At 35.2% G+C, this 27,875-nt stretch overlaps 1 protein-coding gene across 1 annotated transcript; it reads right to left on the bottom strand.

Annotated features, from left to right (window-relative positions):
* On the bottom strand, nt 1–27,875 carry LOC309880788 (nardilysin-like; the record flags this gene model as incomplete). Its single annotated transcript, XM_082766053.1, has 29 exons — nt 1–198; nt 850–939; nt 1,466–1,582; nt 1,794–1,884; nt 2,879–2,962; nt 4,366–4,418; nt 4,911–4,958; nt 5,440–5,578; nt 5,878–5,909; nt 7,102–7,264; nt 9,443–9,570; nt 11,352–11,502; nt 12,663–12,714; nt 14,681–14,800; nt 15,371–15,457; nt 15,899–16,022; nt 16,170–16,274; nt 18,030–18,084; nt 19,032–19,090; nt 19,171–19,291; nt 19,762–19,839; nt 20,630–20,699; nt 22,230–22,303; nt 23,382–23,439; nt 24,428–24,550; nt 25,064–25,159; nt 25,887–25,960; nt 26,409–26,562; nt 27,770–27,875. The coding sequence occupies 29 exons, from the start codon at nt 27,873–27,875 to the stop codon at nt 1–3; spliced, it is 2,850 nt and encodes a 949-aa protein (XP_082622179.1).

Raw genomic sequence — 27,875 nt, 5'->3', positions numbered from 1 at the left:
TTATTGTAAGATCTTATGATAAGGAAGAAGATTAAGGGTTGATGTGAAATCTTTGATGTGCCTGATGAAAGCAGTATTTTTCATATAGGAAGATGGGGGTAAGAACGTTAATTGAGGGTGTTCACCAAGCAGTGGGCCCTGTACATCTAAGACAGCTGCAAATTCTGAGTCCTGTTCTTGCTCACCATATCCAACAACCTGAAAAATTCACAGACCAGTTACCAGAAAGGCAACAAGGGGATGGTAAAAAATCCAAAGCAAGCTTTAACCATATTTTATAAACCAGTGTAGCAAAACTGGAGTACAAAGCAGTCAAATTCAACATTCTGAATCTGTAGTCTAGGCTGCCTCCATCATCAACAGACAATGCTTTCAGGTAGTGTTTCAACCTCCCTGTCTTAACATGGGAGAAGTATCCTCTATCTCTAGAGGAGCCTCTGTCCACTAGGGACAAAAGCAGCTTAACTACATGGCTAATGTTAAAATAATTGAAGTTGATGAGATCAATCCTACCACCCACAACTACAGGGATAAACGCTAGTACAGAATTTCACAACTTTCCTGCAACTTTCAGAGTTCTTAAGTCAAGGACTTAAGTAGCAGCAGGATTTCAGAGACTGACATCCACTGTAACATTGGTAATTCCAGCATTTAACTGTTATATATCAGGATTCTAAAACTTCATAACCATTTTCAGAGCACAGCACTTTAAAAATGGGTAGTCAGAGCATCATGAAGAAGAAAAGAAAATATCTTGAAATTTAGTTAAGACAGTCAAATTGCATCTTTCCTAAAAAGAAATAATAAAGGAAAAGTGTCCAATATAGCACTGATTGCAGATGTACTTACATGTATACTGAGTGTTCTTCTATCTTTTCCCCTAAGAACTTGGAACCATTCAATGAGATCTTCTTTGGTAAGTGATTTTGATGCTTCATTCTAAAACCCACAAAAGAATACTTAAGACATTGTTGTGTTTTGTTTTTGTGTCTGTGTTTTGTTTTTTTTTTTTAAGACATTGTTTTAAAAGCGAATGGGATCGCTAACATTAAGGATCACTGCAAACATCTTTATAAGCCTTATGCTTTATAAGCTTCTGTACTCCAGCACCAAGTACAAGCCTAATAACTAAACAGCAAGGTCTGTCAACAGCATTCTCCAATAGAACTACTAGCCAGTGCTTAAGAAGAATTAACCTGGATTGGTATAAATTCTGTGAAATAATTCTGAATTATTACTACTATTCACCTTGAAGCACACTGCATAATGCCTTCAAAAAAATAAGAAGCCATGAACAGACCAGATTTAGATGTAAATTCTTTATACCATGCTGGCCATCGTTGTTGTTTGCTTCACCTATTTGTTAAAACACTTTATAATAATAAAGTTAATAATACACTTTCTATTCAAAAATCTAAAAGGCTACTATACATAACAATATGATGAGTTAAATTAAAATCCTTACCTCACAGGCGAGCCTGTCAAAAAGATACTGCTGACTTATAATTTCCTTCCAATGTCTATCCATTTCTCCACCAAGAAAAGTATCTTCACATTCTTTAGTGTTGATTAGAGAACGGACCTGTAAAAATACATTTTTATTAATATTCATACAGAAAAGCCAGGAGCCCTGAAAAAGAACTGGAGTTCAGTCCCCCAAAGTCACAAAACAAAACTAGGGAACAGTATCAGTTTTTCTTTCTTCCTCTTCAAGCTGGCTACCTGGTTGGTTTGTCAATAAATCAAGACGGAAGAGCCTGTGGAGGTTTACTAGACTGCTTCTTTCTGATTACCTGAGCATGAAATGCATCTTCAGTTAAAAGTTTCATTTTTTCTTCAAAGTACAACAGAAATTGTTCTATTTTCTTGTCAACAAATTCAGAACTGAAGGGAGACGAAGGACCAAAGTTACAGACAATGCTGTTAACTTTCAGATTCAAATGTCTTCTATACCAGAACTGAGTGTTTCTATGCTCGTTCAGTCAGGAGAGGGAAAACCTTCACAGTTTACCTCTCTCAGGCAACATCTGACCAAAAACCTTCATCTCTAGGCTGCTAGTAAGGCCACAGTATCACTTCTACACCTGTGCCTGGCTTTCTGTCCCTCTCATTTGCTGTGGTTCTTTCTGGAGCATCCTTCTCCAGGAAACATCTAATATCCCTTGCTTAAAATGCATTATCCAGCATAGCCACTTTGACTGCACACTATGGGTGATCATGCCACTATGAGCTGAGTAAGAGGTACTCTCTGAAAGCTGGGATGTTTAACTTCCACTCTTTCCTTAAGACAATTGTGTGAAACTGCAAAACTCACTTACATAATAGTAGCAGTCTTCAAATCAGAAGTATCATCATCCAAAAAGATGCATTAAAAGTTGTTCTGGCACTAAAACTAACAGCTCTTAACAAATGTGGTTTTTTTTAATCAGTAAGTTAATAATTTCAAAACAGATGTTTTAGGTGGTTTTGTTTCTCACACGGGCTTGTTTACTGTGGATAAGAGAATCTTAACAGAGCAAAAACAAACAATGCAATGAGAAAAAATATCTTTTTACCAAAAAGGGATGAAAAAGACACTAACAGTCTGTGATATCATATAAAGACTACATGCAGCAGAGACTTCAACTATATAACATTTTTTCTACTTCCAAAACTGACAGCTAAACATGCCTGTATCACTGTACCATAAATATAAGCACTGTAAGAACAAGAAATCTTAAATCTTAGTTGTATAATTTAATTGTGAGAATTCTTGTAACAAATATCTTATTCAGATAGGAGCAGATCTGCACGTGCCAGCTCTGAGTTTCTCAAAGCTCTCAAAACCCGAAGATGCATATGCCAGAAATCCAACCACTGTAAAATCAGGAAGACTTACTTGTGCTTGGTTGCTTGTGTTGTTACACTAATGGAAAACCCAATAATCCCAGAATTATTTCTATAGGCCGGGTACACATGGTAGCTTAAATGAAAGAGATAGGGGAAGGGAAGACTTGATTACAGAAGCAAAGATCACTTAATATTCATAATTTTAACAACAAAGTAAAAACATTACCAGTGCTTAGACTTAACATTTCCCATAAGGCTACTAACACCAAATATTCCTAAAGGGTTAACTTAAAAACATATGCAAATACTAAGAGGAATAACCTTTTCTAAGTTCAGTCAATCTCCTACAGCTCTGCTTAATGTTTTTATAAACAGGCTTAGATAATTATATTCTAAGAATTCCTGCAAATGAGGTACAAGATCACGAATGGTCCAAGTTGGGCTGTCATCAATCCAAATGAAACAATTTTTTAGGCATCTGCAGTTAGCAAGTGCCATCACTGAAACCATGTCATGTTTCTTGCTGGTTAAAATGGACAAGATGAGTGTGGCTAAGCTGTCAGTGCTCATACATGAAGTTCCTGACAGGATGTAATGTATGGACTAATTGAATAGCAAATAGCTGTTTAAACTCCGAGGAACACCATAATTAAATATCCCTTTTTAGGAATAGCATATTTTCTACTGACTCCATGAAGGATATTCATACCTGCACCAAGAATACCCCTCTCACCACTGCAGCCATTGACCTGTCTCCCAGCATTCAATGAGCAAAGAACCATGTGAGATATTCTTCCAGCAAAGATTTGATGCTTCTTCAGTTGATTTTTGTTTATCAAGAAACAGATTTTTTTTTTAAATGCCTTCAAGTCTACCTTCTGATTTAGACACTAAGAATAATGAAAAAATTAACCTCTCCATGGAAGCTAACCTTGATTGTGAACTTTACAGGGTTTACAGCCTGAAAAAAGCACAAAATCTTTTTGACAGCATCTAGCATTTCTCATTATTTTGCCTTAGCTATCAACATCAGTCCAGGACATAGCTACAAGTGAACACCAACATCTTAGGCATCACAGCTTGTATGTGGACAACCGCTAGATGCAGAACACTTTGGTTTTCTTTCTTCAGTTGTGTTATCAGTTTACAGGAGGCTTCTCTGTGTAATTTCAATATATAGAGCACTAAAACAATTACACCAGAGAAGGCAGGGTATTCACAACATGAACACTGGCATAGATCCAGACTCTAAATATTACAGATACACACAGATTGGAATGCACCCCAAGCATTTATGCAGTTATGTGCAATTAAAGAGAGGATATGGGCCCATCTGTAGACCTAGAAAAATTAACTAAGAAGCTGTGACAGAAACATCTAGTGACAATGCTGTATTTTCTTGTAGTATATTACCCTGGACTTTCAGCTACACTATTCCAGAAATTAGCTAGTTTCCCATAGCAACAAGGTAATGGGACTGATTGTTCAGGAAGAAAACAGCTGAATGGGAACTATACCTTCTGACAGTGAGCTTACCCAAGTGTTTCTTTGGTTCGCAGGAAATTGAAACAAGGCTCCTCCATGTGCATCTGAAACACAGCTTGAATTTATTCAAAATGTTCTCCTGTAAACAACAGTAAATGTTTTACCACACCCACACTATTTCAGCCCTTGTGCACAGGCATGATCAAATCAAGGAAGTATGGACTAAACCCACTACACCTCCTCCCAACTTCTCCTATCCTCAAAGATTTAGGAATAAATTAACACAATTAAATCTATGCCCCTTCAACAGGATAAGATGGAAAATTAACCTTCACACTGTCATTTTATAACAGATATATTTATTAATTCTTAAGTGAAACAGTGCATTGTTTGAAGAACCATCCCAGAACAGTCCCAAGTACTTACCCTATAGAAGTGCAAGTAGGCTACAACAATCACACATGTCACAGGAGTTAGTGCTTTATCTTAACGTTAACCATTACTTATCCACGTACTGAGCATTGCATTGTATGTAAATGCAGCCAGTACACAAACCAGTAAACACTCATGATTTGTTAGAAAACATCAAAACTTACCACAAGCAACTCTGTAAGAACACATTCTCTTAAACTCCTTGCCCCAGCCTAAAAACAAGCAAATCCAGCCCAGATTGACTTCGGCATTAAATGCTCAGTAAGTTATCATACAAAGCAACAAGCCAACAATTTCTGTTTTTCTGTTGTAAAAAGTAAGTAGTTTCATTTGTTATCCACTACATGGGTAGGAAGACTAACTAAAGGGGAGGGTGGGACTTCAACTGCCCACCAAGGCAAGAAAGGTAAGAAAGGTGACAAAAGCAGGACTGGATTGGATGGGATATGAAAACACAAAATACATACATTGAAAATAATCAATCACAAAATAATATAGGCTGTAATTTCATCAAGGACTTTAGTAGGTCTTGTGCAGAGGAACTGCGCTTACAAAATCACTATCATTCAGTTCTCTTTCCCTGCACAGCAATCACACGGACTGGTTCTGCATAGATTGCTCTTTGAATTGTGCCCACACAGCAAATTACTACAAATAATACAAACAACTACATGCAAAACTCTAATGCCCTACCTGATAATACACCGTCACTTCAGAGTTGGCATCCCCTTTGTTGAGAGTTTTCACTTTGCAGAGCAGGTGTGTATTTGGCAGATCCACCACCCGGAACTGCACAGGGCAGGGGTGGGCCAGGGGAGCAAACTGGAGCTTTCTGAAGGGAGCACAAAGAGCAAAGTGTCAGACAGCTGCTCACGTCTCAGCCAAGAACAATGAGCCAGGCTTCACAATCCAGATACCACGGTGGTCAATTCACATTGTTCCCCTCCCCTTAAAATTCCTTCCTATTTAAATGAACAGAAGAAAAACCATAAGGTTTCTAGAATAAAGTTATATACTTGAAAGTCTTAAATCAATTTCAATTGTGCTTTCAGTTTTCTTCCCACCCTTGCCCACGCTTTCCCTCCAGGAAAGTGTAATTGAAGGGGAACTGTGTAGGAATCAGATACTCACGCAACAACATAACGCAGAAAACCTTTTGCTTCCTAGGAAAGAAAATGTACAATTAGTTTAACTTCAGAGATGAGAATTATTAGTCTTAATATACACTGCCAAGTTCAGGAAGGCATCGATTGCCTTGTTCCAGAACCCTTGCCAATGATCTGTGAATCTTCAAAGCTCTTGAAGATGACAGATTCTGCTCTCTTCTACTTTGCAGGGGAAAGAAAATAAAATTAAGAACTACTTCAACATAATTTCTTGCTTGGGCATTTGTAGCCTTTCCCCAGTAATAATGTGGCGGCAAAAAAAGAACCCATGGAAGATGTAGACAGTGTAATGCAACTTTGAATAGAAAGGAGACCAGACACAAGAAATCTAGAGGAGGAACCTCTCTTGCATGGTATGATTAAATACTTGGAAGGAAGGCCCAGCTCTGGCTGAGGGAAAGGCAGCAAACAATGGAACAGAAGAGCACAAGAAGACAGATCACTACACAGTAGGTGTAAAGTATACCCACCAGCACAAAACATAGCTTAACTCTGCGATAACTATGCCTTTAATCTTCAGCTTAACTTTCAAGCAACATGCCACAACAATAACTCAGCAATTACCAGAACCTCTATTTCCAATAATACTTTGACAAAAGTTTCCATGAATCTGCTTCTTTATTGTTAAAATAGTAACCTTATCTGTCTACTGAGAAGCAGAGGCAACCTTGTATAAGTGGATCTGTGGCTAAACCTTGGCATGATCAGGTTTTTAAAAACTAAGACTTATGGCCTGTAGACAAAGCTCTTCCACATGAATTACGATTAAGCTGCACTGCTCTATTTGACCTTGTCATTTGGCTGTATTACACCACAAATTTAGCAAGAAAATCAAGAGCATTCACATTTGAAATTCCACTTGAAATACAGTGGAATACTGCCTGCGCAAAGACTGATCAGCTTTTAACATTAACTGCAACACAGAAACATACATGAGAAATAGAACAATTATATATCATGTTTAGTCAACACAGGAGTAAAATAGCAAGTATCCTAGATTATATTGGCACTCTCAGGCCACCTGGATCTGCCAAAATACTGGTGAAAAATAGGGCTGGCAAAATGGTTAGTAATAAGGTTTTCTGTAATTATGTTCAAAATAATTAAACGTAGCTATTTTACTAAAAGCGAACAAACAAACAAAAAAGACCAAAAACTGCAGACCCCAAACTTTCATTGTCAAGCTTACCTGACACGTTAAGTTTCCTTGTGCTAAACCCTCCACAAATAGCTGTGATTTGAAAGCCTTAACAAAAGACAAGAAAGACTCTGCAGAAATGCCCTCCATTAATCTCTGGTACTTATCTATGATAGGCCACTTGTCATGCTCCAAAATTACATGACATAGGTCTCTAAAAAAAAAAAAAAAAAATCTTTTCAGAACTTTGGCAAGAAAAAATGCAGTCGACTTTACCCAGAAACATCAGATATTGTCCCCAAAAGAAACCAAAGCAAGCATGAAACTACTGACAAGAATCAAAGGGGCTAATAAAATACAGGCTCTCAAACTTGTAAATGAGAAATTCACGCATAGGATTAAGAAGTTTCACCTTTGCATTAAACACTGTACCTATCATCACATAAATACTATTCTGCAGTACACCATTCAGAGAGGTCAATAAAAAATTGAAGTTTTAGCAGATACCTAAAAAAAAATTGTTAAAAAGTATTAAAAAAAGAAGAAAGTATTTTATACTGAAAGCTTCACCATTCTTCTCATAAGCCAAACTGTGACTTGATCATTGACTTTAAGCAACAGTCTCCAATTTTTATTTAACTGAGGGGAGGGGGGGTACATTCTTCAACAGTCTTTGGTGTGGTTATGTAAGCCTGTTCAGAAGCACAACCGAGAACTGTGAAAAGGGAAGGAGTTATAGAAAGCACCCTAAAAAACTGTTTGCCTTCCTGAGTTACAGAGTCTTGGTAAATCTCATTGCAATAAAAAACAAATCAATAGGAAAATCAGTCAGTGTCACTATAGAAATATTTGAAGCCAAAAAGCCAACGATTTTGAAAAATAACATTTTGCTGAGAAACTGCATTAGCAAAAATGATCCAACATAAGACAACCACAATATATCTTCCACTATACTGAATTTTTAGAGATGATATTTACCATTGGATTGCCTTTTTGCTGAAGTTGATTTTTTAACACACAGTGGAATTTCCAGTAAACTGGCTAACTCAATAACGGTTTATACAATTATTTGATGCACTTATCTCCCTCATTCTTCAGGGACCTATGCACTGTTTGTGCTACCTGTACAGCAGCCCACAAAAGGCTCAGTTTAATCCTAGATACTGGAGCAGAGCCTTTTAATCTACAGGTACACAAAAGTCTTTGAATTTCAGTTAGTCAATTCAAGCCAAAATCCTACAAAGACAACATAACGTACAAATGACAAACTAATTTTACAAAAGTGTCAATAGCTATTAGTGATATGAATGCTACAAAATCCTTTAGCTTCAATTTAGTATCTGAACACACTTTACCTTCATAACAAGAGCAAGGCCAAAGAGGAGCAACCTCTAACTGCTCCTGCAGATCGGGAAACTACAACCCTATCTCATTTTGATCATTTTGATTAATATTTTCTCCTTTGAGAAAAATCAGCACACAGTGCTAGCAGAATATTTACATCATCAGATTCACAGAATATCACACAAGATGTCAGATTATATTCATACAGTGCTAGCTACTGTCTTTTCTTTAAAGATTATGCAATGTAGTTTCTATTGATCTGTGGAAGAATATTCTAGGTACCTTTCCTGCTTTTCAGCTACAAAAAAGCTCTGACTCCAGTAAACTATCCTTTCCAAAACAAGCAGAAATTTTGCTGGCTGACACAAATTTTATGCAATATCAGTTTTGTCTACTTATCCTTACCTGTGGGGCAGCAGACCTCAAGTTTCTCCTCTTCTTTAACATTTTTTTTATTTTACAGAAACAAACAGAGGCTGTCTAACTGATAAGCAAAGTAAAAATAAAATTTCCTTCTGGAGAGAATGCGAGAAGTACTGATAAAGATATAGCATGAAATGTGAGTGACACCGATAGCAATTAGAAAGAAGTAAAAGGCAGCTGGGCTGAAACACTGGGAGTGGAATGACCTCAGCTGACGCCTATTCAGAAGATTTGGTAATTTAATGAGGAATTTTAACCTCAGAGAACATACACACAGGTGCTGTTGACAGAAAAAATGCAAGCAACTAAGAAAAAAAATATACAGGATAACTTTTAATATGTGAATTCATGTCAGCTTTTGGCACCTGATCATTAGTCTTGGTACTTAGTATAAAGCAAAAATATTTGGCAGTTTGAAAATTGTGCTCACATATAATTATTGTGCTGGCATTCACTATATTCAGCAAGAGTATGCAAAGAACTGCATGGTAATTTCTGATAAAAAGACAGGCAACTCTTCAAGCAACTATATTACGCTACTATGACAACATAGGAAGAACAAAGATGAATGCCTTTTTTTTCCCTATCACTACCCTAAAATTAAGCCTTTCCCACAGACACTCACTTGGCTAACATCTCCGATTTGATGAGCATATTGAAGTAAGTCTTCCTTAGTTCCTCTTTAACCATCTCAAAGACTCCTGGAGTAAAACTGAAGTCAGACAAATGGTCAATGATGAGCTGAAGCAGTAGCTGTAAAGAAAATACTGTTTCCTGAGAAATTTACACTATGAGAAAGACAACTTGGTTCTTTTCAAATCAACCAAATGTGAGACATAACAGAGCATTCAAAAATACAGTATTTAAACCTCCTATATTTTCTCCAGGTAACAAATTAATTACATATATATTTAAAAGAAAAACCATAAATAAATGAATCAATTATTTAAAAATAAATAATCCATTACCAGAACACATCGGTCAGACAACAATTCTGCTAAAACCATACAACTCCTTTTACCAAGAATACTTATAACTGGATAGCTATCTCTTATTATAAAATAAATTAATAAATTTAACTTAAAATAGTCAAGAAAATACAATGAAATTTCTTTACTTGAAAACAGGGAGAAACAAACAGAGCAACAACCTACTCATATTGATGTGAAATCTAGACAGCAAAATCTTCACTTGTAACATCCTGCAGGATACACAAATATCTTGTTCACCTCTGGTCTTCCAATAAAACATTACAGAGGGATGAAAATTCATTCTGCTCCTTTAGTTCCTTTCAACCCTGTCTCATAGTCAAAATGTATCTAGGACTTCAGAGATGCCAGTAAACTATACCCAGTGTATGTAAAGACAGGAATCTCTTACATTAGGTTTTTCTTGTCCTATACTAAGATCTAAATTTTGCTCCCAGAGCTCCTAAAAAGCTCCTTATATCTGAATAATTAGTTGCAATAGTCACTCTCACAGAGTTTGGCTTTTCTCTCAAGCAGCCACCCCTGGGATGGCTGAAAAGCTTCTGAAAACCAAATCTGATAATTTGGAAACTGAAAGTAAAACTGCAGTTACTAACCAAAGTTATTCACAGGTCCAGAAGTCCACAGATAACACGTGGTTCTTTATCTCTAGCTGAGATCCTTTAGGAGTGTGAGAATTTCATAGCCAGAGTTAGGTTCCCACACCATCAAAACCTTATCCATATTACAGACATATCTTTATTTTACTGATATAACTAGAAGCAGTTGATCAGTGAACATATTTGCAACTGCTCCCTTCACAGTACCAGTTGGTGGAGATCCATCTGTGCCAATGACACTTCTTATAGACAGAGGAGGACAGTCAATATGATTGTGCCTCTACCATCTACTTAAAAATACAGAACTGAATAGCTATTAGGAAAGCACTTTTTAACATCTGTATTGAAATGATTTGTCCCACCTTGCTGTTGTGACTCCACAGCTGCCTACCCCTTCCACCGTCAAACAGTATGCCCCACAAACATATCTGCTGTTTGGCACTGGCCATGCTCTCAGTTCTTAGACCACTTCTGTTAAAGGAAGTCATGGGAGACTTTCATATGATAAGCATAAGTTAAAATCAGATTTGTACTGAGAAGAGTTGCATTATACATTTCGAATCAGAGCTCAGTATTTTTAAACTTTCATTTCATTCTTTCTTACTGCTTGCAAAAAACCTTGACTTAGTTAAAACCCAATTGTTTTGTATTCAGCCTTCTTTACTCCACACTCATTCTTTTTACAATTCACATCCTAAAGTGTCCAGCCTAAGCCATAAGTCTTTACCTCACTGATCTTACAGTTTTTGAGGGACTCAGCAGAAAAAATGCACATGGTTCTTTACTACATGCAAAGCCATTATCCCTCAGTAGACTTTAAAACTAAATAGAATTATTAATTAATGAACTGTAGCATAAAAGCAAGCATTTCAGGCTTCTGACTAACAGAAAATAACGCTCAACGTTTGATTTGTTGAGCTCTATTAAGGATGACGTTAAGACTTACAGGTAGCTTATGATTGAATCCTTTCAATCTAATGATCAAACCATGCTCTCCAGCCACCAGTTTGTACTCCAGTTTAGGAATATCAGCTCCATATGCTGGTTCTGACAGATTCAGAGACAGGATGCTTACAAAAATATCTAGAAGGACTACACTACATGAATGAAAAAGGAAGTTAGAATGGGAATCAACATGGAAAAGAAACAAAGAAAAGAACTATTCAATCCAATAGTTCTAAGAACAAGTTATTGTTCAAGGGTAAGAGCTTGAAGCACCTAGTTAGGTATTACACACAAAGATGTCTTCTAGATTTTCTGGCATGAGACTTAGAAATGTAGTGTATCAGAGGAAAAGCAAAAAAATGTTATTAAAACCACGCTGTATGATAACTTGCAGCACTTTCTAGTATGTGCAAGGATAACAACTACCTTGAACAAAGAATTAATTTTTAAGGACTATATTAACACTCAGTAAAATTTGTTTGCTACATACTAACAAGGCTAAAAAAAATGTGTTAGCTGCAAAAAAAGGTAGCTGCAAAGATGACATTTGAAAGATTCACAGCTATATCTGAAATGGAAGTGTCTGCGATGGAGTCAAAATAGGTATAAACACATTTTATCACTTCAAGGAATATTTCATAATGGTTAAGAATTGTGAAATGCCCACCATATTAAAATCAAGCGTTTCTGTTAAAATTTCAAAAACATGTACTGTTAAGGCCTGGTGAAATAAAGGCTTCTGAAGATATTTGAAATAAATGATTCTCCCTTTCATGAAGCTCTGTAGCAATCTTACAACAGAACTACTATCCATCTTGTTACAACAGACAGTCTTGATCAAAGGTTAGCGGGCATGCGGCACAAAGGGGGATGTGATATATTTATGGAGTTACAAGCAGAACTCAGTAATTTACGCACTTCAGTGCTGTTCTGCATCAGTTTCTTTCACAGCTACACACTAGAGATCTCTCAGTTTGTTGTATGTGCTTCCCACAGCTGATGGCCCATTCCAGCAGTCTCTGATCAGCTTTCTGTTCTAGCAGATTACTCTGATTTAATTCTTATAACCATAAGGGTTATAAGCTACTTTCATACCAAGTCAGCTGCACTAACATCTAGTATGCATTTCCGTTTTCCTGCAAAAACATTCCTTTCCCTACCTCCTCAAAATATAACTACTGAGCAACAGAGCAAATTAAATGAAAGGAATGGGATCTTTCATCTGTATCGAACATGTCAATTGCTACTACTTTATCAAAGATCTAATTTTCTGCCTTAGTCTGCTGGGCAGATGACAGAGAGATATTCTTACCTCTCCACAGACTGTTGTACCTGTGGAGAAATTAGGTGGAAATGTACATAAACTGAGAGGGAAAAAAAAAGGAAAAAAAAAAAAAGAGAGAAAAAGAAGAAAAGAAGAAAGGAACAACTGCAGAAACAACTTCAGCTTCAATTCAAGAATGCAAATATTTCTGAATAGCTTTCTTCTAGCCAGTTCCATAATTATTTTCACCAACTTACATACTTTGAGCTACTTTTAAATTTAAAGAGAACTTGGAGTTGTAGTCACTTTGCATTAAGAACCAAAAAAGACACTCATATGGAGAAGACAGATTGTACTTATTCAGTTTTTAAATTGCTCAAGAGTTTATCTGCTCTGATTTTCTTTATAGGCACTAATACCACAGATGCACAGATATTTGACACAGTTACCCCTCTGTGTCAGAAGCAATAAGAAGACCTCTGAAAAAAAAAACAACCAAAAAATACTCTTACAGTATATAAATACTACATCAAAAAGATTCTCGATAAGAACTTAAGTACATGTATATCAGATACAGAATATTACTACACTAATAATGGTAATATAGTTTTATTTGGTATTGTCTCAGTGACTCCAAAGAATATAGTTTGAGTATACAGAGAAAATATAAATGTCTGGGGAGAAGGAAGGGTTGCAAGGTTCTGGGATGGGGTTTCTTGGGAACTTTTTTGGTGTGTTTTTTTTTTTTTTTTTTTAAATTATAACCAGACTTGCAGTCCCCAGATTGGTTTCTTCCTTCCAGATGCTTTAACTCCTGAGAGGCACACTTTTTTTTTTTCTTTTAAAGTTAGATCTGTATTAGAAAGCAGTGCTTTTTTAATCTGTTTTCCTTTAATAAAAAGCGGGGGGGAATAGATTGATTTATTAGACGGGCTTTCAGTTTTTAAAGTAGCTTCATGTTGAGTCAGAGTTCAAAGAATCGATAAGAATGACAATACTTGGTCACAGTGTTTTACTGACACTTGACTTTGAGATAGATCCTGCAATTCAAACCTATAAGGAAAGATAATCAAGTGAGAATATCTTTGAGCTCTTGTACAGTGAAAAAAACAACTGTGTCAATCTAAGTAGCACATCAGGCTAGCATAAATTGAGATATTCAAGTTTCTATAACCCAAACAACACAACTGAGCAACAAAGCTCTAATCATAAGCAGACACCTCTGATATACTAGACTGCATGATAAAGTACCCAGTTGGAATTGGGTTACCTGGGAAAGGTGAAGTTAGGTGAAAAAGTGAAAAACAAAACCAGAAAACAACACTTTAGCTTCAAAAGAAATAATGCAGTTTTAATGGACCATGGAATAGCAGGTACCCACTAAGAAGATGACCTTTTCTCCAATACTAGAATAACAAAGTTATCAAAAAAAAAAATGGTAATAAACCAACTTCAACTTTACAAAATCAATTTATGTGAGAGTAAAAGAACAAAAGACATGACCTTTTCTTTACTATTAAATAAACCAATTCTATTGTACTGAAGTCTTCCTTTAGAACATAAGTTATTGCCTGACCTTTCCTATTCCATTGCGGGATACAAAGTGATTGGGCAAGCATTTAAGCTCTTTTCTTCTTCTATAAATCCAACATACAGAGTTTTATGTAACCAGAGAGAATAAGATGTGCACACCTTTCCTAACCTCAGCGTAGGAGCTTCTGTAGCTACCAGCACAGGTCTGTATGATCTCCCTCAAAGTTGAGTCAAAGACCATATAGGCTAACAATCCACAGATGCAGGTGCTGGAAGAGGAGTGGATATTTGGGCTAGGGGCCCAGAGGGCAAAAGCAGTAAAGACTGGGGTATCACTGACTATATAAATGAAACCACTGTAGTTCTGCATTAACATCTCTCTCCAGACTTGTCTTAGAAAAAGGTATTCCATATAACAAGCCATGTGCTTAACCATCTATTTAACAAACGGGGAAAAAAAAATAGAGACTATACAATGTTTACAGGAACCTGGAGAACACTTTGTTTTGCACATTTGTTAATACATTAGTTACCTTTAGGTTTCCTAAATTTATTGTCTTTCTTGTACCACATGCATCCCTGTGGTGTATTCAGAACTTTCACTGGATAATCTACCTCAGGAAAATCAGGTGCCTTTAAGGAGAAGTCAGTGGCTAACACAGAAACACAACACACAGCTTGTTAACTTCAGATCCGCCATCCAAGTACACTATTTTCAAAACAGACTTTTCCCAACTTCTCTATGTCTTTATATTAAATTCATTGTATACAACTCTTCGGACACAAATAGTTAATTGGGCCCCACAGCAATAATTTGAACAATATTGCTATCTTCAACCAAAGTGCAAATAGACAATTATTCAAAATGCTAGTATTCTTTCTGATTGTGCTGTCTTTCTAAAACAGTGTGGCTGGCCAAAACCAATAATGCAACCTCAGATTTTCTTTAGCCAATTACAAATTATTATGAATGCATTAAGACAGTTTTATTTCACTTTGCCTTAAAAATACAGTAAAGAACCAATGACAGATAGAATTTGATTCAAAAACTGAAATTTGTAAAAACCTTGACCAAAATTTAACACAAATAAACATCTTCCTATAGCCATAGAAATACTGAAAATGCACAGACCATTTTTCAGATATTACTTACTATCATGCAGAACAAGCTAGGGAATACATGTAAAACAATGACAGAATTCAATCAGGTATAGGTTTCTTACCTAGATATTCATTTTCTTCTGGATGGTGTAAGTCTGGATTTATCTCAAAGTCAAAGGCCCACACAGCAGCCCAGTATTGCTCAATGTCTGTGAAGCACATGATGCCACTTTTAAAGTGTGTTTTCAAACAAACTTTGAAAATCATATGCATTACCATTCTCAGTTACCAAAAAAATCCACTATATGCACTGCTTGTGTTTTCATCTCTTTACTTATTTACTTAAGCAGAAAATTCTGTTCTCCCATATAGAAGATACCTGGCCCCTAAGGTTAGGTAGGCTAATTTACCACAAAAAAAAATTTAGAAGGAAATTGCTACTGAACATTCACAAAAACACCCAGTCCCTTTACAACATTCATACAGTCAGGTTAGCAATTAAAACTCATTTAGAGATCATAAAGGCTGACTAGTCAAATTTCTTTCTCACATATTTAGATGTGTGTTATTAGGCATTACTCTTTTACCTTTCTAACAGCTTTAATTTCCATTTGGAAAAAAAAAAATCTAAATTCTTTAAAGGCTTTTACCTTCTACACTGTACTGTGTCTCAAACCATCTCTCCTTTAGAGGACACTTTCCCTCATTGTTGGTAGACAACAAACAAAGATTGGCTTGCTGAGGGCAGAGCAGGTCAAGAACATTGGAAATTACCTATACCAATGATGAAGAAACTTAATTAAACTCCAAATACACACACACAAAATACTTAGTAAAGGTCCTTTGATTTCACTCAGTATTCTCAATATACTAAATCTTTCTATCTCAAATACATATATTCAATGCTGTGGGTCCACTCACTTCAGGTTTGTAGTCAAACAGGAGTTGATTTCCTGTCAGAAAGTCCTGCTTACAGAAAAGATGCATGTTTTCACAAATATTCTCAACATAATTAATTGGATCAACCTGTAAAATTAATAAATATTTGTTTCATATCATTAACAACTAAAACATCAATCTATTTTACATTTTTTGGTGCTATATAGAGCTTTTCTAACTTAATAAATATATTGGTTGCCCAATATATTAAGCAGCCATCCTTGCAACAAATCAAAGAAAAAAAGACAAGAACATTTTCTGCCCCTGTAGTTAGGATCATATTCAAAACAAGTTTCTATCTGATAGTTTCATAAAGATAATAATAATAAAAAGATTACTTGATTACACATATGTCCATAGGAAGAAAAAAAAAGAATATGCTATGTGCTTTGGGAGGGCACATCTCCCCCACTGTATCTTTCCCACCTTGCCATGACCAAAATTCTAGTAGATCTCTGAAGAAGAAAGTGCATGGGTGCCTCAAAAAATACGTTTCATTTTTTCATACCTTCCAAATGTGTTATGAACACTTCCTCACAATTCTCCTTCTCCTGGTGCACATATAAATCCAAGAGCTTTCAGAATTTTTTGCATGACTTTTAAAAGCACAAACACTTGTACCAGAACTGCCAAGATCACAAGCCAGAATTTATTCCCACTGCTGAAACACGCTTACTTTAAAAATGTGCTTTCCCCTCAAAGCAGCATGTCACAGCAACATCTGTGCTTGGGACCATTACAGAAAGTTGAGTTGTCCAACAAGGCTTCACAGGCAGATTTTTTATGATGCCAAGAAAGTTGGTATTTGCTCATATTTCAGAGCCCTACACATGAATTTCAATAAATACAACAGATATGAAGAGGTTAAGGAAAGCATAAACAATAATTCTGAGAGGGGAAAGACGGTTCAAGTGAGCCTTACTTGCTGACCAACCACACTAGTCAAAGATAACACACACACATATACCACAACTACTATAAAATGAGGTTGGATTCAAGCTGCACCCATGAATCCTATGGCTGATAAATAACAGTATCTGAAGAAAAAACAATGCTATTGCAATTTTCAGGTCCAACTAAAATCTAAATTCTGAGAGAAATTGAGAACCTTTATGAGCCTGATCAGCTTTGATTCTCAGCGTGAAAATTGAGAGAAAAAAACAACACCTAATTCAACCTAAAATAAGCACATTAATTTTATACTGACTTTTTTTTTCCCTAGAAGTGTTTTAACATACAGAACACCTTTCTATTGTGTAATTAAAGTGTCAATTTTGCAAAAGATTTCCATTTCAAACTTTAATAATCCATATTGCAGGAACATATAAAATCATCAACCAGCACATCAGTACTCTGAGCAAGGAACCATACAGAGACACAGTAAAGAGTGTGTGTTTCAGTAAAGAAACACAATAAATTTATTAAGACTTTGCAGAGGAGATGACTTCTACTTGTGGAAAAAAAAAACATGCACTGAGTCAAGAATGGAGCGGACACAAAAATCTTAAAACCTTAAAATTAAAAATTAAATGGAGAGGAACAAAACCCCACAAGAAGAAGATCCCTTTTGGAAAGTATCATAGACTATTCAAGATGCATTATTATAAGAGGCATCTTTTAATAGGAAAGCTTTAAAAGTCATAAAGGCTATCATTTTTCTATCTTAAATGTGATGCTTTTCTGTTTAAGAAGTAATCTTTCTTCCAACACGTCTTTAAATGGAAAATTCTAATTCCATTTACTGTAAGAGAGTACACAGTGAAAGTCTAAAGTTACAAAATTTAAAAAAAAACACATCTCAGAGATATTCTTATACATAATAGCTGAAAAAGAGCTAAGTACCTGATCCTGGAAAGAAAATTCATTATCATTTATCTTCTGGATCTCTTTGCAGATTCTGTAAGTGAAAAAATTTTATTCATTATACTGTTACATTTATTTAGAGACAAATAAGAGGACACTTCTAGGCAAAAAAAAAATGAAGATTTAAGTCAAAAAGTACCATATCTCTATTGAATACTTTCTTAAGATAACACAAGGGAAAAATGCAGTATACTAGAAATATGCAGATAACTTCTTTCAGTCTGAAAGCTCAAAACTTTGAAGATTTTTCAGACAAATCTAGTTAGTCCTTCAGCTAGCTTCTTCCTCCATATTACTAGCTTCCTCCATTTTTTCAGAGAAGTAACAGTTAAAGAGTTAAACAGAAAACATAATGGAAACGAGAACTGAAAACTTGTGATTCCAATTCACAGTTATACCTACTGACTGACTGGAAACATTTGAGATCACTCTCACATTGCAATGTTTAGTGGAACTTTTACCAAACCCGTTGAAAATGAAATTTTCAGTTAGTAGTTTGGATTTCCAACTAAAGGAATTTTCAAATGAAATGCTATCAAAATACAGAAAACATCCTTTCAGATGCAGCTAAGCTAGCTGAAAGGATTACTGTCCTCAGACTATCCAAAGCCACTGGACCTCCTCATTCCTCTGTTGTGTTTCAAGCTGCTTGCTCAAGACGCTCCTTTTCATTTTCTAACTAAATGAGTTACATTAGCAACAGCTCTTTCTTTAAAGTTTTAAAGCTGTTCTGTTCCCTGTTGGATGACCAAGCTGAGTTATCAGTTTTAAGTTTGGTCACACTAGAAATTAGTCTCTAGCAGAACATGGAAGATGAAAGAGCTGTAGGTGACAGAGGACATGAGGACAAGGGTGTTCCTTAGAATTTAAATGACATGTATCTAAGTGGAATGGATAGCCATACATAAGATGAGAATCTTCAGTAATCTTTTTTTTTTTTTCCTATTGAAATTGTGATGATGCACTGGATTCAAGAGTTACCTTTTATCTGGGCCCACTTTCTGCAACATTTTCATATATTGGAATACAACATGTGCAACCTGAAGATAGACAAAAAAGTAGCTTCTTTTGAAATCTGCATGGCAAAATGGCAAGATATTGAAATTACAATGAAATTTACCTCATAGAAATGCTCATAACCTTCACTAGTCAAAGTAATAGAAATCATGAAGATAGAATAAATGGAGTTCTGCTCAAATCCTGTCTCAGTATTTCCTCCAGATAAGGCGACAGCCCAAAGCCTATTGAATAGTTAAATCCAGTCTTAATTACTCCAGTTAAAAATTTCCCTGAAGTATCACCTCATTGTTAAAGTTTATCTCAGTTCAGTGAAAGCTGCTTTAAAATTTAATCCTAACTGATTAAGCCAAAGAGATGTTTCTCTCTACAATGTCAAATATGTTCAAATTAAAAATCTGCAAGGCGGGCATCCTTCCAGACTACATTCAACATATCATAATATTAAATATATATTTTTAATTTAGAACAAGGGCAACATATACTCATGAATATGTTAACAAAGTCAGAAAATCTTCCTGTTATAATTGTTGTTTTTAGAAGTAAAAACACATATGGTACCTTAATTGAGTGTTTTGCATCACTTAAATCACATCATAATGGTAAAAATTAAAACTAACTATGGACATTGTTTAAAATTTGGCAAATTATATTGTTTTCCCTGCTGCACACTTTAAAAAGACAAAATACATACTTTTTCCTAAGAAAAGAGAGAATGCTGCCTTTGCCTTCATGTCCTACCAGCCAGGAGATATAGCGCAGTGGCTTTACCCTAGAAAAATGGTTAGGTGACAGTTATAATGCAAAAAGAAAAAAAAATCTTTGAAAATTTGAAAAGAATGAACATTTCACTTTTCTTTGATAGAGAACTTCTAGTGCCAGTTATCACTAATAGTTTTCAGACTCCAGATTTGGAGCTGTAGGAAAGATCTCACTTGCTGTCACAGTTCGGGTACATAACTGAGATTTCAGACATACAGTTCTGCTTTGTAGTCTCTGTTGATGAGCTCTGTGTTAGTTTGTGTAAAAGTCCTTTGGATCACCTTGCTAAGGAAAGAACCCAGACCCCTAACTCCAGTTTTAAAGGCCACTGGAGGTGATTCAAACACATACACTGCAGGTGTCAAATTGTGCCACACACTAAACCCTTTGTTGATCTAGTTCCTAGTGCTTGTCAGTGAAAGTAATAACAAAATGAAGAAATTATAAGTGGAAGTGTCTCCAATATACTTCAGAAAAGTAATATCTTTACTAGTATCTTTATTAAAGGCAACTAAAATCCACATAATCCTTGGTTCCAAAATAAAAAGAAACAACAAGAAAAACCTTTTACCTTATTTTACCTTACTGAACACTATTTTAGATGCTATTCTCAAAGCACCAGTAGCATGAAATATATTACCTGAAATTATTCTGTTTTGCGGTATTACCATGAGATGAGTTGTTGATCATTTATTGGCTTCCCAACACAAACTGTTTTATAAACAGCATGAAATCTATATATAATGTAAATTAACGATAATTACATAATTAATGTAATGAAAGTCTAAACATCACTTTACCTGTAATTTCTCTCTTGTGGGGGCAGTGCCCAAGTAATATTCAACAGATGGATGTTACTGACCGGGACAACTGTAAAATACATTTATTCATTGAAAATAGAAATGTGTTATTATTTCCAATACTTTTAATCCCAAGAACCATCTGTTAGCAAGATAATCTGTTTGATGAAGAAAAAAAATGCATATGCACTTGTGCATGTGGAAATACATCAAATATACTCACTAATTCATTAAACTACCATCCACTGCTCTGTTAAACCATCGTCAATAGGTATGGCTTATATGCTATCCCATGGCTTAATAGGATAGTCACAGTAATCCTGACTTTCTGCAAATAAAGTATAATTATCTGTGAGAGAGTCAAATCACTTTGTTATGAGATCCATATGCAGAGAAATAACTCCCTCACTTTCTGAAGGGGATTAGTTTATTGCAGTCAATATCATAATTTTCATCTCAGTTTAGGTTTCCATACTCCTGTTTTCTTTTTTATCACTGAGAAATTGCCAGCAACGTGACACAGAACCAATCTGACAGCTCCTAGGGGCTGGTGAGCAGTTTTGCACAACAAAGCAGGCTCTTGCAAAAAGTGAACAAGAATCCTTTGCAATCAGGGGAAGTGGACTGAAGAGTAGCAGGACTGAGAATTGTATTATGTAGCTATAAATAATAGTGCTCAAACCCCAGAATCTGAAGTTATATGCCCTTATGCAATATGGAAGGGGCAGTCTCTTGCCAAAAACTATAGAGGTGGAGCATATACGTACTGGTATACGTTTAGACGAGGAAGAGCATTAGTGATCAAAGATGTACAAGAGAGTCTAAGACACTGCTAATTTGAGGCCTGCCTATCTATTGCTCCTAATAGCTATGAGACCCCTGAACAAAAGTGAAGGACGGGTATTGTGAAAGGGTGTGCTTACTGATAAAGCAATCTTTTTCTGGATACAGCAGAAAGGGTTGCTATGGCAACCCTGAATGAATTTAACTCATCCCCTGCATATAAAGTCTCTCTGCAAGGGCTCTCTTGAAAGTTGAGCCTTTACCTGCTTCTTGCTAGGGAACCCTGAAAATTACACAAAGGTTTTACAAATAAGGATTGCACAAGCAATGGATGGTATTTCTGTATCCACCAGATCAAAGACTGCTTGAAGGTACTATTATCTATGCATGAGGAAAGCAATGTACTCTTCCTGAAAGAAGTTTTCAAATGGCTGTAGACGCTGGAAAATCTGATGCATGCAGGGAGCAAGGAAGGTCTGGCAGTTTTCTGTGAGAAGTCGGGACATAACAGAGGTCTCTCTGCCTGTTTGCTAATGAAGCCTTAAGTTTGGATTTCCTGACCTATTAGACTAGTTTCCTTCTTAGAGAATAACAGAAAACGAAAGAACCAAATATCAGAATCAAAGAAAAAAGAAATACAAGAACAATTAAAAGGTATGTAGGCACAGGTAAAAAGATTAAAAAGAAAATCTAACTCAAATTCTTGTCAAAGCATAACAGAGAGCGTGAATGAGGTCCATTCAGTGCAGTTTGAACGTGTCTCTAAAGGTAAAATGTTGAAGTTTCTGTTAGTTATGCACTGTCCCAGGTCTCTCACCTCTATAAAGTTTGTGAAATTCTGGTGTATCAAAAGGGTCTGTCAGATGATCAAAACTTGGTTTTGGTAAACCACTTTAAAGAAAAGAAAAAAAAAATCAGCACAATGTTTATTGTACGCAAGCAAGCAGTAGCTGCTTAGTAGCCCAGCTTTGAAGTATCATCTTGAACTGTTCAACAGAACTAAGATATCCTTTCAAGTAACATGGACCAGAACCTAGGCATTCCAATTAAAGAGGTAATATTTTCAACATTCCTTCGACTGTTTCAGATGTACAGCCTTCCCTCCCCTATGGGAAGCTTGTGGGCTAAAGGTTAAATAAATACCTTTGCTCCCTGCCATCTGGGGGAACCTTCAAACACTTTAGCAGATTTGTATAAACAAAATCATCTTCCACAGAAATATGTGGATAGAATAAAGCCCTTAGCCAATTTCTAACTGAAGAGCTTGAAATGGGCATTGACATAAGGTACCTCTTATGTCACACCAATATTTTGTGGGAACTACTGAGAGGACAATTCACAAAGGCTAATTTCAGTCAAGATGTACCAGATTCTTTCTGTATCTCAGAAGAAACCACTGGAAACAAGCTCCCATAATAATATAATGTGTAAGTTGAAGTAACAATTCCACCATAAACAAAAATAATTTAAATAAATAATATTTAATTTCTTAATTTGTGAAAATAAAATATAATGATTTGGATTCATTTGTACCACATCCCTGTTACTTTTCAAGGCTAGAAATTTTAATACAATGGACTACACTCCAGCTTCTAATGCTGACTTAACAAACAGGTTAGAACCAAACAGATTCACTTTTCAAATGAGAAAAAAAAAAAAAAACAACTTCATTTAAATTCACAAAGAGATTCACATGAGATATAACTATCTTCCCTGTAACTACAGAAGGAACAGAAGTGTAACAATGATCTATGGAACATACTAAATGCTATCAAATACATATTAAAGAAACATTTTATGAATTTACTAACTTCTAAAGACAATGTTGTCTTAATTTAGTCGGTGAAAATAATAAGATGATCAATAAGAATCAAAACCTCTGTAGATACAAGGAAAAGCAACTGCATACAATTTTGCATGCTTAGAACCTAGTTTTACAGATATGAGAAATATCAAAAAAGAATCTTACTTATTTGGAATCTGTGAAAAAATTTCTGTCACCCAATTCTCCAAAGTGTTCAAAGTTTCTAGTGAGGAGAAAAAAGAAAAAAAAAAAGCAGAAATACATCTTTTCAAAGGGCACAAGCATGTTTTCAGGAAAGTAAAAGCAATTCATAAATCTTGCAAACTTAAAACTATATTAAATTAGGGATCCAAAGTAGGGTTATTAGAGCTTTCAGCCACATACATTGATACAAGAAAGAACCAAGTAGAAATATTCAGAGCATGTTCATCTGATTTCTCCAGCTTCACCACGCCCCATAGGTACTTGTTCTCCATAAGTCAGAAATGAAAATCATGTAAATTTTGCTTCTCTTACAATAAACCAGAACAAGCAAATAAACAAACTAATAAATCAGTATCAAGATTTAATATGCATATTCTTATACTACACCCCTTCTATATCTAAAGTAATAATACTAAAGATACGTCTATTTATATAGATACTGTCTTCAGATACAGATCACTTCTTGTGATCTGAATCTGCTTTTCAGCTTTTAGCTGATGAACTAGAACTAGAACTACAATTCACATTTCTGTCTTTCACAAATAAAACCTTAAGCCAATGCATTTAACTGTATTATGACTTCTGATAATGAATGCGTCAAGATAACCCAAACAGTGTGTTAGCAATATGCTATCCATTCTAATGCTATCAAACAGGATATTTATTTTAAGAAGATAAAACAACTAATACCCACACAGAAGAAAAAAAAAAATTATCTTACCCAGAAAATTCTCTCATTATAAAATATGTTAAAATTAAAATACAGAACTCAGCTGGTTCCCAACTATCAGAGAAATTTAAATGCCAGTTCTCAGGATAACTTACATTCTGGTTTGATTTTCATTCCAACACAATAATATAAACAACACTGCATTAAGCACTGGTATTCCCAAAAAGGTTTATAAAACAATTTAGACAATTACGGTAGAGTCATTCTCTCATAAAAAGATTAAGTCAAAACAGAAAATTACTTAGGAGGAATATACAAAGCTTATATCTGGTATTACCGTTAGATTGAACAACTAAGTTCATATAAGGAGCAGAATAATAGTTCCACCAAAAATCCTTCAACCTTGTATAAATATCGATGTTACTTTTTTTAGGCTCGTGTTTTAATGTCTCTGCATTACCTGTAAAAGTTAAGAAAGCAATCAGTTAGCTATTTCTGTATTGGTAGGACTCTTCTGCTCAAGGGCTAACTTTTAGATATTTTGTAGAATGGAAATTCAGTAAAATAAATGGAAATCTAGGCAGCATAAAAAATGTGATTTTAAATGTTCAAGCCTGAAAAAATAAAAAACATTTCACATTTATACAGCTACTACCAAGAGTCTGAATAAACCCATGAAACTCTGGTCAATAAATCAGTGTTTTAGACTACTTAATTTACTTATAAGGAACCCCTTGACATTCCAAAAGAACAATATTTTCTTGAATGAATACATTTTGGTCAATATCTATAGCCAGATAAGTTGTGAAAAGACTGGAGAAGAACTCAAAACTTTTACCAAAAAGGTGCCACAGTTAACAGAATGACAGGGAGTTTTATTGTGATGGAAAAGATACAGGGAGCTTTGATTCAATAGCCCAAGCTACTAAGCCCAGCAGGGCAAGCATGCCTTTGTCCCAGTCATTTAACTTACCCCAGAAAAACTTTCTCATTGGATACCCAGGTCTGGCAAGGCTTCCTAGTAGTAGCTCCCATCTGTTTGTATCACAGGGCTTCGCTAACTGGAACTCTGTTAGAATTTGAACAGTATTGTCATTGGTTTCAAGGCAATATTCCAATAAAAGGACAACATAATTTTAACAAAGAAAAAATTGAGGTATATTCTGAAGTCAAATATATCTTCTAGTCAAACCTGGCCAGATTTAATATTTTCGGTATTCCTAACTGTAATGTACAATACAAGAAGAAAAGTGATTTAACATTTATTTTAAAGCTGACACTCTTCAACCTCTCTTCATATATTGTGAAATCTCAATAAAAAACTTTTATAATTCCTTTAGTGAACACCTTTAACCTATTGTTACTTCAGTTCGCCAAAATTGTCTTGTTTCATTAATGCCTTTTGAGGTGCTTCTATGGAGCAAGTTTGCCTTACTTCAAAACAAACGGTAATTCTGATTTTCTAATAGAATATACTATTGCCTTCATGAAGACTGTCCTCCATGCAGTCTTACTCATACTGCTCTACACTCACTACATCTCACCGTTCTTAATGACAAACTCTAAGTGTCCTTTACCACTAAAGTATGGATGTAAGGAAGGCTCAAAGAAGTTCAGGGAAATCATAAAATTCCACTGACCCAGATGTTAAATACAAGTTACTTCTGAAGTGAAGTTCTAAACGTAAATGAGAATTTGTAACATTGAATATGAAAGTATGCTGGTTAAATACTGCACTCACGAACTTCAGGCTGAGAATCTCAAGAAAAGAGAGATTACAATTATATTACTCTTACCGTTGTCAATAGCTTCAACCTCACGGTCTATTGCATCCCTGATCATTAATGGATGAATGAAAAACTGAGCCCATCTAAAGCAGAAAGAAAAATGGTAATATTTTCATTTCGCCTGCTGGAAAGAGAGAAACATTATTACTTCCAACTTACAAGAGATACTGGCAATGACACTAGCCTGAATAAAGAAAACCTTTACATGTACATCTGAAGGCTTAATCACACGGTACTCAATGCTCCGCAGCAACCTAAGTAAACCCACATTTGAAAGGAACATACTGCAAGAAGGTTCTCAAAGTACTTCTCCACTGGGGAACTGAAAAATGTAATAAATTAATAATGGCAATAATTAACCCTAAGAAGATGTTCAGAAGAACTAACCCCTAAAAAGATGTTCAGAAGTTCCAACTTAAATCTGACCAAAACATGGAAATAGAAACAACTAATTCAGTTTCTTTACACAAATACACACTGCCATAATGTATTTTAATCTAAGTAATGATTTATTTAATGTGACCACATTACCTATCAAGTGCTGCTTTAAAATATTGCTGCCCGATGTCAAAGTGGAAAACCGTTCGCTCACAATCAGTTGAAGCATTTTCACTGCCACCATGTTTCTTCAGGAACACATCAAACCCATTCTCATCTGGATACTTTAAACTCCCCAGAAATACCACTGAATGAAAGAAACAGGATTGGAAATTATAAGTAGTTCACAGCCCAGCCCTCTTTTGCTGTGTGCCTCACAGTTTGAACTTCTGTAAAAAGGGATTAAAACTCTTTAAAATCAAGTAAATTCTTATTTAGATGGTGGAATTTGATTCCTTTCATGGTGGTGAATAAAGTTACAAACTCTGGAAGACAATAATTATTTAGGAATACAAGAAATAAGATTTAAAATATTTTTTGTCTTATAAGCAGAACTCAAGTGTGTTTGTCTTCAGCTCTTTTCCAGTATAACACTCAAAGAAAAAAAAAAAAAAAAAAAAAAAACTGACCCAAGCAGATATACATGCAAACACACAAATTAATATAATTCATCAAATCTAAAATTGAAAGAAGTATAAGAAACAAAGAATTACATCTCAGTCCATTCAGTGAAAAATCAAATCATCTACAGATCAGCAAGACAGGAAGAACTCATAGTCCTCTAAAATAAGCACAGAAAATCTGTGACAACACACTGTATCATTGCTCTGCAACCACCATTACCTGGATGAATGGCTAACTTCAAAAGATGGGCTGATGTCTTCACTTTTTTAATGACACCTGGCAGAACTCTGAAGATGTCATTCGTCTTATTATCTGTCAATAACTTCTTATTACAGATAAGAGGCTGAAATTTGCTCTGAACACTTAAGGGTGTGTGACTAGTACAGGTTTCATACAAGGAAATTGTTAGAGATACTAGCAAGAAAGAAAGGTTTCAGAAGGACTTGATAGAGTAATTACCATAGCCTTAATATGCATTTGATTTAAAAGGGGAAAAAAAAAATGTGAATGAACAGGATTAATTTTAACAAAACTATTTAGAGTTCACAAAACCCTCACATGATATTTAAGTATCATTACTCATCACAAATACAGAAATGTACACATTTCAGCAGAGTTGTATCTTACACATATGCTCATATTCTTTTTATTTTCATACATTGGAAAATTAAAGTTTATTTGACTATATAACCACTTTGTTATTCACATCAGGCCACTATTTTTAAACACATCAAGCCACACCAGAATTAAAATTGGAGTTCACTTAAAAATTACACAAACAGCTTGATTTGTAAAAAATATTAAGATTACAACAAAACTGATACAAAAGTCAAAATCAATGTGAAAGCTCAAAACTGAAAAGAAAGCCTAGCATGAAAAATGATACATATTGTGTTCAAGAAAGTGTGCTAGCCCAGGCAAATCTTCAGGGTCACAAAAACTGCCAACAGTAACACAAAGGGCAGCAGCAGACTGGGAAGAAAACACATTGTACAT

This window comes from Aythya marila (genome assembly GCF_965140915.1).
Source record: "Aythya marila genome assembly, chromosome: 8".
NCBI classification, from domain to species: domain Eukaryota; kingdom Metazoa; phylum Chordata; class Aves; order Anseriformes; family Anatidae; genus Aythya; species Aythya marila.
Note: the sequence above shows the minus strand (reverse complement) of the source record. Positions and strands in the feature narration are given on the sequence as shown.